Here is a 12,032-nt window from a genome sequence, read left to right as displayed (position 1 = left end):
TTGACTCATTCCCCCAATACAGAAGGAAATCTCAGTCCCCTCATCTGAGTCACTGATATAAATTGCAAATAGCTGAGGTGAAAGCACTGATCCTTGTAGTTGATGCGACCATCAATTCACTCAAAGACACGAGTAGAATCAAACCGAGGTTTTAATCAGCTTAGAACAGAGCCTGCCTGCGACTAGTACAATACTGTGACCCGCCTACAGGTCAGCTGCTCTTTATCCTTCCTTTCAAGGGGAGGAGCCATGGGCGGAGCCCGTACATACCCCAACATATCCCCCTGTGGGTGAAGCCACACAATGGCCCATAGGTGGAGCCCACAAGGTCAACAACATAACAGAGCTGTAACACAATGGCAGAACCTGATACTAATACACTGGTGAATTACTAGTACTATACATTCACCACAGTAGCATTCTAATTATTCTTTTTTCTGTCAATATAAATACAGGTGAAAATTGGTTAATCACCAAAATAACCATTTTTAATCTGTGTCCACTCCTACAGATGATCGATTTGAAATCACTGAAAATGACTTAAATAAACTATACTGAACCATTGAGCGGTTTCAATGGTATTTTTCTGATATAAAAGTATTTTAAAACATACTCATTTGAGGAAAGCTTCCTGAACCAGTTCAATCCGTGGAATCATGCAGTTATGACCTTGCGTGGGGTAAACCGAAGCTGACCATAATAGATCAAAAGTTTAAACACTGCATAACTCATTTACGTTTAAAACCCCCTGATCATTGTGCTGGTTGGACTGATTCTTTAAAATTCATTTTATGAGATGTGGGTGTCACTGGTGTGGCCATGTAAAATTGCCGCCCGCAAAGGATGATGGGAATTGTGGTCAGGTTGGGACACAGACAGGACACAACTTGTGTATACTGCAAACAACAACTCAAGACTTATACAGAAACTCGCACCTGCTAGAGGCCACTCACAGGTCTCCCCGGGACAATGGACTTCAGATTAAAACTTACCATTAGTAGCAGACTCAGGGGCAGCTGTTTGCCTTATTTGGGAGTGTCTACGTGCCTTGGACAATAACAACTAGGACCCGCCCCTAATTGGCTGGAATCGATGAAGGTGATTGAAATCCTATCGATCCATTGGGTCCAGACCTGGGACCGCCCAAAAGACCGCGAAAGAGCGGAGGATAAGAAGAACTGCGCAACCGACATTCTGTCTCTTTTGGGGGATCGGCTTCCGTCCACCAACTGCAGCACATCGACCAGCCAAGTTCAAGGATGCGCGATCTCCACCTGAAAGACGACACTCAGCCTAGACGAACCAAACAACCTCCAGACGCCACATGTGGGGAACCAGATAAAGGCCTTATCTAACTGCACAGAGCCGGTCACTTGGAAGTTTAGTAAAGGTCGTTTAAACTGCTAGATATAGTCTAAGGTGTAGTAGTATGTAATTTATTAAGCATAGAACTAATCCTATGTTCAGTAATAAACTGTGATTATACTAAATACTTGATGTGTGGTCATTTGTCCAATACACGGAACACACGGGCACATTGTGGTTATGAGTGGCAATTAAGATAGAAGTCAGCAACACTGGCTAGGCCAGCATTTGTTGCCCATCCCTCATTGCCCTGGAGAAGGTGGTGGTGAGCTGCCTCCTTGAACCGTTGCAGTCCATGTGGTGTAGGTACACCCACAGTGCTGTTAGGGGGGAGTTCCAGGATTTTGACCCAGCGACAGTGAAGGAACGGCCGATATATTTCCAATTCAGGATGGCGAGTGACTTGGTGGGGTTCCCAGGTATCTGCTGCCCTTGTCCTTCTAGATGGTAATGGTCATGTGTTTGGAAGATGCTGTCAAAGGAGATGTCAAGCTATTGCTTAACTAATCTGTGGGACAGCTCCCTCAATTTTGGCACAAGCCCCCAGCTATTATTGAGGAGTACTCTGCAGGGTCGGAGGGGCTAGGTTTGCCGTTGTCACTTCCGGTGCCTCGATCAATGCCAGGTGATCTGTCCAGTTTCAATTCTTTTTGCTTTCTTTGTAACAGTTGATTCTGCCTGGATTTGCTAATATTAGTGGGAGAAGCAAATGGAAATTTGAACCTGTGATCAATACAATCCTCATCAATACAAAAGCCATCAGGCAAACATTGTCAACTTCGCAGCCAAATTACAAATGGATTTTAGTCTCAGGTTTATGGTCTAGCTACTTACTAATTGTGAACCAAGATATATATTCTTTCTTATCTCTATACAAATCCTTATCTAACCTTCAATATCTTACTGACCAAGTATTTATCTGTTTTTTTGAAGAAAGTTAATGCAATATCTAATTAATAAAATGTATTTGAGTCTTGCCTTTCCAGTAACTATGACATTGAAACAAAGCAAATCTTTCCCTGCCATAAGGAATGAGTGAATTGATCTGTCCAGCTGTTCTGTGTTAATCTGATGTGTACACCAGTTCCCAGTGAGCAAATCCTTGCTAATCATGATTTCAAGGGAGGCATCACACGCTTCTCTGTAAATCCAGTAGCAGTGGCCAAGTCAGTGGCACACACGCGGAAGAGCAACTTTCCTGGGCTCATTCTGTGGCCGTTGCACAAGATGCTGCAACCGTTATCCAGCAGCCTTGCTTGGAAATAATTTAGAAGTCCCAGTACTAAAAAAGGTTTTAATTCTCCAAGCTGAGGTGACCCTAACTGTAAGCTGCCTGAACCCCAGAGGCTCAGTAGCACCAGCACTAATCTGACTGCAATTAAACGCGAACCTCGCCAAAACCTTGTCCTTCAGTCGCCAAAGAGCAAAACTGAATTCACGCCCCAGGCTGATGGGGAGCCTGATTCGTACAAATTGGATGGGATATTTTGTGCATTGGCTCTGTTTCCGAATCTAAGAATGTTATGTGAGGATATCAGGGTTTCCCACCTGCATGAATATTTACATGTGGTGAATGAGATTCACACGGTATTATAAGTTACCAATGTCACTCTGTTCCCAGTATATATATGTACCGATATTGTAAGTGCAGTTGCACTACCTGACCACCAGGGGAAGTAGCTCTGGGAGTACTCGAGAGTTTGTACTGGGCTCCCCCCTTGGCTCCGCCCAGAACTCCTCCCCCTGGAGCTGCTGTATAAAGATCCGTGCCACAGAGTCAGCCAGCCAGTTCACCGAAAGTTCAATGACTAACAGGCTGGCTCTGTTGTAAGTATATTAAAACCGCTATTCTAATCCTACAAGCACGTGTCCATAGAATTGATGGTTCCATCATTACAAATGCAACATCTCTCGTGCACGTCCCTACAACAAAGACCCAAATATATCATACAGCAAATTAAAGATGCCATTGGGCCCATTATGTCGGTGCCGACTCTTTCAAAGCAGTTTCCAATTAGCCCTACACCCTGCTCTTTCTGATAACCCTGCCATTTTACTTCCCTTTTCTAATATTTATCCAAATTTCGTTTGATTACTCTTAAATCTGCTTATTTCAGGCGATGCAGTCCAGCTCATAACAACTCCCTAAGTAAGCCTATTTATTCTCATCTCCCTCTGGCTTTATTGACCCATTTTGATTTGTATTCCCCGATTACTGACACTCCACTCAGTGGAAACTCTTTCTCCCTCTTTGCTCCATTGAAATCCCTTGTTCAATAAAAGATGTAAGAAAATTGCCACGACCCCCTGGGTTGGTGCGCTGTCAATTTCAGCCCCACTTGAGTCACAATACAGGTGAAATTAGATTTTACTTAAAATACACAGGGTCCTTGACTGAGCCTAAATAAACTGCAATTACTAGGTTTCTAACTTTTATTATCTACAGTATTATAATTAAACATGGGTAGCACGGTAACACAATGGTTAGCACAGTTGCTTCACAGCTCCAGGGTCCCAGGTTTGATTCCCGGCTTGGGTCACTGTCTGTGAGGAGTCTGCACGTTCTCCCCGTGTGTGCGTGGGTTTCCTCCGGGCGCTCCGGTTTCCTCCCACAGTCCAAAGATGTGCAGGTTGGGTAGATTGGCCATGCCAAATTGCCCTTAGTGTCCAAAACAAAAGGTTAGGTGAGGTTACGGAGGTAGGGTGGTGGTGTGGAGATTGGGTGGAGGTGTGGGCTTAGGTAGGGTGCTCTTTCCAAGGACCGGTGCAGACTTGATGGGCCAAATGGCCTCCTTCTGCAGTGTAAATTCTATGATTCTATGAGAAAATATAACTGACTATTCAATACCTCTTCCCCAATCCCCCTTCCTACCTTTCCCCTCTCGCTACACACAAGGACACACACACACACACAAACAACACAAGGGAAAAGGGTGGTGCGAAAGAAAATATTTATTTCCCTTTGGTGTTTCAAAGACTTGAAATGCTAACTGTTTCTCTCCACAGATGCTGCCTGACCTGGTGAGTGTTTCCAGCATTTTCTGTATTCATTTATGACAAAAGAAGTTATAGTTTTGCTTCTCGAACCCAATGGAGCACAAGACTTCATTTTGTTTTCATAGCGAGGTTTTCCTGGGAAGGCTATCACGTCTATAAGGGTATTAGCAATGAGGAGAGATTGAATAAACTGGGAATTGTTCTCCCTAGAGAGACGGAGGCTGAGGGACGACCTGATAGAAGTTTATAAAATTATTAGGGGTACAGATAGGGTGAACAGTTGGAGGCTTTTCCCCAAGGCGGAATTTAAAATTACAAGTAGGCACACGTTCAAGGTGAGGGGGGAAAGGCTCTGTAGAGATGCGCGGGGGAGGTTTTCTACCCAGAGGATGGTGGTGGCTTGGAATGCACTGCCAAGTCAGGTGGCTGAGGCAGATACGTTAGCGACCTTTAAGATTTTTCTGGATAGGCATATGAAGCTGCGGGGTATAGAAGTATTCAAGCGGTTGGTCTAGATAAGACACGTGATCGCCACAGGCTTGGAGGGCCGAAGGGCCTGTTCCTGTGCTGTATTGTTCTTTGTTCTATCGCCAGAGGCCTATAGCTTCAGGGGGCGCCACTCCACAACAAACATGGCTGACCAGGAATCTCTCCTGCTCTTGGCACCTAATCCTTATTGTCACAAGTAGGCTTACACTGCAATGAAGTTACTGTGAAAAGCCCCTAGTCGCCACGTTCCGGTGTCTGTTTGGGTACACTGAGGGAGAATTCAGCATGTCCAAATTACCGAACAGCACATCTTTCAGGCCGAGTGGGAGGAAACCGGAGTACCCAGAGGAAACCCACACAAACACAGGGAGAACGTGCAGACTCCGCACAGATAGGTACCCAGCCGGGAATCGAACCTGGGACCCTGGCGCTGTGAAGCCACAGTGCTAATCACTGTGCCACCGTGCTGCCCTTGTTGGAAGGATTTGCCGGTCGATACTCAACCTGTTGGCCACATTGTGAATGCAACTTCCTGGTCACCAAGTCCTGAGGTAGGACTCGAACCGAAAGATTCCGACTCAGGAGCAGGTCGCTACCCACTGCTCCACAAGACCTCAATAATCCAGCTGTTGGATTGTCCTTTAACAGCCCAGCAAGTCCCTTTGGAAAACAAAACCTGCTGTCCTCATACAATCTGGCGTATATGTGACTCCAGTCCTACGCCACACAACGCGGCTGGCTAAAGCTCACTAACCTTCGATTCTTTATCTACAGGTGGTGCTTGAACAGCTGGGCTCCTTGCAGTATTCAGTACTTTTGTTTCAGTTCAAGAACAGAGCTAGGTTTGCACTTTAGTTAAATACAGAACAAAGACAGAATGGCTAATGAAGGCAGAATGGGTTTAAACTGTTTACTTGCGAGTTCTATCTGTTGATTACAAACCCACTGACAACAGTGGAGAAGGTGAATTTCAGCATTAAGACATTGTACTCTGCAAGGATTGGCACATATCAGTCCTTCAATAAATAAGCCAGTTGGCATGAATGAAACAATATGGAGATAAAAGGCTCCTCAGATTACAATCACGCTTTGAATCACAGCAGCGGGGAGTGTAAAAGAAGGAAATTACTGCAGCAGAATTAAGGCAATAAATTCCTTTTACTATAGAGATTGCAAAGGACAAGACATCAAAGGGTTTTGCAATAAAGGCCTGGTTTCCTGATGAACAACAAGTGAAGCAACAGTACAATTTGACGGGAAATAAATCCCTACCCATCTACCATTGCCCAGCAATCTACTCAATGGCCGAAGGGTCATAAAATAGCGAGCGAAGTTAAATCCAGTAAGAAGCAGACATCAAAGAAAAATGGCAGAAATGCAGTCCTAAAGTTTAACTCGAGAGGAACCTTAGACTAGTCCTTCAGAACCTGGTAGTGTGAACTAGCTTGAATGAGCCATGCTTACCATTTTCTGCTAGAAATCCGGTCGACGGGGAAGTTTGGGAAGTGGGGCTCATGTGTATTGCTATTGATGAAGTTTTAAGATGATCGCTTTGAAACAATATTAAATGAAGTTAATTAGACAGTTATCTGAAAAGGAAGAATGTGCAGTTACGGGAGTAAGGTGGGGGATGGGGCTAAGGGAATTGCTCTTTCAGAGAGCTAGTACAGACTCGATGGGCGAAATGGTCTTCTTCTGCTCTGTAAAAATTCCACAATATAAGAATTTTCAAGTGTTATTCTTCAATAAAAGTAGAAAAACAATGGTTAACATCAACTGGTACAGCAATGCAGTGACTACTTTATTGGACTATTTGTGCTCCAATAGAACATGAGGTCAAATGCCACCATGGCAGTTTGAGAATCTGAATTAAAACATTTGGCACCCAAGGCGAAGGTGAATGGGGTCATCGACTTGAAACACTAACTGTTTCTCCCCACAGTTGCTGCCTGACCTGGTGAGGGTTTCCAGCATTTTCTGTTTTTATTCACAAAGAACTTGTAGTTTTGCTTTCCACGTCATCGTGAGATTTCCCTGGGACAGGTTGCGAATCTGTCATCAGAGGCCTATAGCTTGAGGGGCTCCGCTCCACATCAAGCATGGTTGTCCAGGAGTCCCTCCTGCTCTTATCACTTGCCATTGGTATGTTGGAAGAATTTGCAGGTTGATACTCAACCTGTTAGCCACATTGTGAACGCACCTTCCTGGTCATCAAGACCTGGGGTAGGACTTGAACCTCAAGCTTCTGGTTCAGAGACAGGCCGCCACCCACTGCGCCACAAGACCTTGATAATCCAGCTGTTGGATCGTCCTTTAAAAACTCAGTCCAGGGTAGCATGGTGGCACAGTGGTTAGCACTGCTGCCTCACAGCGTCAGGGACCCAGGTTTGATTCCCACCTTGCGTGATTGCCTGTGTGAATTTTGCATGTTCTCCCCGTGTCTACATGAGTTTCCTCCAGGTGCTCCGGTTTCCTCCCAAAGATGTGCAGCTTAGGTTGATTGGCTGTGCTAAATTGCTCCCAAGTATCCAAAGATTAGGGGCTGGATTCTCCCTATCCCGGCGGGGCGGGTGTCCTGGCGGCGAGGAGTGGCGTGAACCACTCCGGCGTCAGGCCGCCCGAAGGTGCGGAATCTTCGTGCCGGCCGGCGCGAGTTGGCGCATGCGAGTGAGCACCAGCACCATCCCCGCGCATGCGCAGAGGGCTTCGTTTCCGCACCGGCAATGGCGGACTGCTACAGCCGCCAGTACAGAACAATAGAGTGCCCCCACGGCACAGGCCCACTGGTGAATCGGTGGGCCCCAATCGCGGGCCAGGCCACCATGGAGCACCTCCCGGGGCCAGATCCCCCCGTGCCCCCCCAAGAACCCCGGAGGCCGCACCGCCGGCAGGTCCCGCCAGTAAGGGACCTACTCCAATTTACACCAGCGGGACTGGCAAAAACGGGTGGGACTTTGGCCTATCGCGTGCCGGAGAATTCGGGCAGCCCCGGGGCCCATTGAGTCGCGCCGGTCTTCGCCATTCTCCGATTTTTGGGGGTGCCGGAGAATTTGGAGGATGGCGGGGGCGGGATTCACGCCGACTCCCGCCGATTCTCCGACTAGGCGGGGTGTCGGAGAATCCCGCCCCTGGTCACAAACATAGCTGTGGAAGAGGGGACAACGATACAACTGGATGACCCCCTCAAAAAGGTCTCAGTTTAGAAGTACTCTAAGTATGTAATTAAACAATGATGCACCATTGATTCAAGATGGCGCTGGAACATAATGACTCTCTGTGAGCTCTCTCAGTCAGACCCCTTTCTTTTCTCTCTTATCATCGGTTCTGACCGACTAAAACTCTTTTACACTTCATAACCTGTTATGGGCCAGGGTTTAGAGAACCCCAAAGTGTATCATGGAGTTCACCTGACCCACAACTTTTAATAGATTGTGGTATGGGGAGCACACGGCCCACTCTACAGGTGTGGTACAGCAGAAATGGAAAAGTATTTTTTAAAGCAAAACAATGTTTATTCTATGAACTCAGGTTAACCTTTTTAAAACAAACAGTGAACATCTTAGCAACCATTAATTCAAATACAACCCCTAAAGAATACAACACTACGCAATCCCTTAAGCTTTCCTTTTAACATACATGCGACTTAAAAACAAAACCTTTATCAGAAGCACATCAGGTTAAAGTCACTACTGAAAACATTTATAATTGTGAATTCACTAAATGATCAAGAGATAGTCTTTTGATGGCAGAGAGAACAGCAGTACACCTGCTCTGTCTGCCTTCAGCTCCAACACTGAAAACAAAACTAAAACACACCTGCTCAAAAACAAAAGTAAAAAGCTGACAGACAGCCCAGCTCCACCCACTCTCTGACATCACTGCAGTAGTAAACACCCATTTCTTAAAGGTACTCTCACTACAGATATTTATATACACACCCATTTATAAACACCCATTTGTTAAACATCCTCTCACATGACAATTCGCACTGTAACCATTCACTATTTGTTGATGCACCACTGTCAATGTACTCTGTCGATTATTCTTTTGTCTACTATGTACGTACTGTGTACACTCTCTTGACCACAGAAAAATACTTTTCACTGTACTTCGGTACATGTGACAATAAATATCAATCAATCAATCAATATACTTCACCTGTCTATGTTAACAACATAACTAAACATACCTTTAACCCATGGGGAGGCAGTGGCATAGTAAAATTGTCGCTTAACTAGTAATCCAGAGACCCAGAATCATGCTCTGGGGACCTGGGTTCGAATCCCACCGTGGCAGTTGGTGAAATTTGAATCAATAAAAATCTGGAATTAAAAGTCTAATGCTGAAACCATGAAACCATTGCCGATTGTCGTAAAAACCCATCTGGTTCACTAATGTTCTTTCGGAAATCTGTCGTCCTTACCTGGCCTGACCTACTCCTCAGCAATGTGGTTGACCCTTAAATGCCCTCAGGGATGGGCAATAAATCAGGGATGGACAATAAATGCCAGCCCAGCCAGCGACGCCCACATCCCATTAACAAATCTTTTAAAAATAGGACCCAGGCCCGACTGTGAATGGTGGGGGACTAAAATCAGGATGAGCAAGAGGCTAGAATTGGAAGAGAAATCTAGGATGGTTGTAGGACTGGAGGAGGTTACAAAAATAGGGAAAGAGTGAGATCATGGCAGGATTTGAAAACACGGATGGCAATTTTAAAAATCGAGGAGGTGCAAGACTGAGAGCCAATGTGGGCCAGTCAACATAGGCGAACGGGACGCAGCGAGTTATCAATTGGGCAGCAGAGTTTTGGATGAGTTCTAGTTGATGGAGAGTGGAAGATGGGGGGATGGCCCACCTGTAGAAATAGAGGCATGGATGAGGGTTTCAGCGGAAGATGCACTGAGTCAGAGGTGGAGACAGGTGAGTCAATGGAGGTGGTAGTGGGTGGGGTTGGTAATCGGAGCCAACGTGGACTTGAAAACTGGACTCATGGCCAAATCTGCAATTAATCTGGGCCAGCCTCAGATTGTGTCCCGGGGAGATAGGTGGAGCTGATAACTCGGGAACGGGATTTGACATGGAGAATGAAGACAGTGGCTTCAGTCTTCACAAGATTTCATTAGAGAAAAATTCTGCTCATCGTGATTGGATTGGCAATGTGAAAAATCAGAAAGTGAAGACCTTGATCAAATCAGTGGTGAGATCAGCATAAATGTGAAACCTGATTCGTTTTTGCATAAGGTTGCTGGGTGACAGCAGGTATGTGAGCAATAGAAGGGGGGCAAAGGATAGATCCTTGGGGGACTCCAGACTTAATGGTGTGGGAATGGGATGAAAAACCATTGCAGATTTCCCAACTTCGATTCGATCGATAAGAATGGGACAAGCGAGTTCAGTCCACACCCAGCTGGTCATTGGAATCCAGACATTAGAGGAGGAGGGTGTGGTTAACCATGTCAAATGTTTCAGGCAGATCAAGGGGAATGAGAAGCGATAGTTGATCACAGTCGCAGTCACATAGCCTAACACAGCGAATGAATAAGTGATTTGATGGTTTACTTACCCTCACTTGTTGATTCCATCCTTGATGCAGTGTTCACTGTATCTCCAAATAAACAGTAGCGAGGCATTTTGGTTCCAACCACGCCAGCCACTACCGGACCTTTCAAGGTTAAGACAAAAAAACACAATTACACTTTCAGACAGCTGGACCGGGAATTTTCAGTCCCTCCAATAGCAGACTGCATCACAGGTGGACGGGATGCCACATTTGTGGAAGGCAATGAACCATTCTGACCAGAAGGTATCAGGGTAGATGTTTGGCCTGGACAGATTCTGTACACCAACGGAAACATCACAACTGCCTTCAACCAAATAGGGCAGAGAAAGGAATAAAGTCATAGAATCATCGAATTTACAGTACAGAAGGAGGCCATTCAGCCCATCGAGCCTGCAACGGCCCTTAGAAATAGCACCCTATCTAAACCCATGCCTCTACCCTATCCCCGTAACCCAGTAACCCCAACTATCCTTTGGACGCTAAGGACAATTTAGCATGGCCAATCCACCTAACCTGCGGATCTTTGGACTGTGGGAGGAAACCGGAGCACCCGGAGGAAACCCACACAGAGAATGTGCAAAATCCACACAGACAGTGACCCAAGCCGGGAATCGAACCTGGGACCCTGGAGCTGTGAAGCAACTGTGCTAACCACTGTGCTACCTTGCTGCCCCTAAGTATTTTACAGTTTTAACTCACTGGCCACACTGCTGGAAAGTGTATATGGATGTTGGGTGATGATGAGAAAGATAATTTTTGTTTACATGGGGTTGGGGGGGGGGGGGGGGTGGTTGGTGTAGAAGTATTGTCACTGGTAAACTTGGGGTCCCAGTATTGCAGCTGGTGGCATTCAATTTCAATTCACAATATCTGGAATTGAAAGCGAACATCAGTCATGGCGACCGTGAATCTATCATCAACTGTTGTAAAAACCCATCATGTTCACTAATGCCCTCTAGGAAAGGAAATCTGCCGACCTTCCCTGCTCCGGCCTACATGTGCCCCCAGATGCACAGCAATGGGGCTGACCCTTAACTGCCCTCTGAAATGGAAATGGCCAAGTTCAAGGGCAAATGGGAATGGGAAGCAAATGCTGGCCTTGTCAGTGATGCTCACATCACGTGAAAGAATAAAAGGAAGAAATTGTGCCTTTCACAGAATAAAATATCCAAAATGCTTTATTTGACATCAAGCCAAATATATTAGTTTGGGGAAGTAAAAGGCTTGGTTGAAGAAGTAGGTTTTTGAAGAGAGGTTGAGAAGCAGAGATACCCAAGGGCAGGGTATTTCAGTGCCTGGAAAAGGCTACTAAAGGGAGAGCAAATGAAGTGGGGGCTGGACAAGAGGAACTCAATGTCGGGGATTACAGTCGACTGCGATGGTCGCTTGCAATTCATTAAGCTGCCAATGTTCACTAACTGGTCTCAGGCGTGAAGAATGTTCATGTAGAATGAGAAGCCACAATGTAACCATCAAATAGATATCTTTCCAAAAGGCAGGAGGAGAGGGGCGAATCAGTGATGCTGAATAATTGTCGACAGAGTCTTTGAACTGCTTCCATTTGGCGAGCTTTTCATTTGGTCAGTTCTTTGGCATCCGAAAAACAAAAATTGATTTA

At 45.8% G+C, this 12,032-nt stretch overlaps 1 protein-coding gene across 1 annotated transcript in view; it reads right to left on the bottom strand.

Annotated features, from left to right (window-relative positions):
* LOC119964113 (atrial natriuretic peptide receptor 2-like) overlaps positions 1 to 12,032 on the bottom strand; it is a 126,711-nt gene that overhangs the window by 21,449 nt on the left and 93,230 nt on the right. The window contains exon 22 of the mRNA XM_038793419.1: positions 10,418 to 10,516. Within this exon, the coding sequence (XP_038649347.1) occupies positions 10,418 to 10,516 (99 nt within the window). The remainder of the gene's footprint in view (positions 1 to 10,417; positions 10,517 to 12,032) is intronic.

This window comes from Scyliorhinus canicula, chromosome 4 (genome assembly GCF_902713615.1).
Source record: "Scyliorhinus canicula chromosome 4, sScyCan1.1, whole genome shotgun sequence".
NCBI lineage: Eukaryota > Metazoa > Chordata > Chondrichthyes > Carcharhiniformes > Scyliorhinidae > Scyliorhinus > Scyliorhinus canicula.
This window is presented reverse-complemented; position numbering and strand designations above follow the sequence as displayed.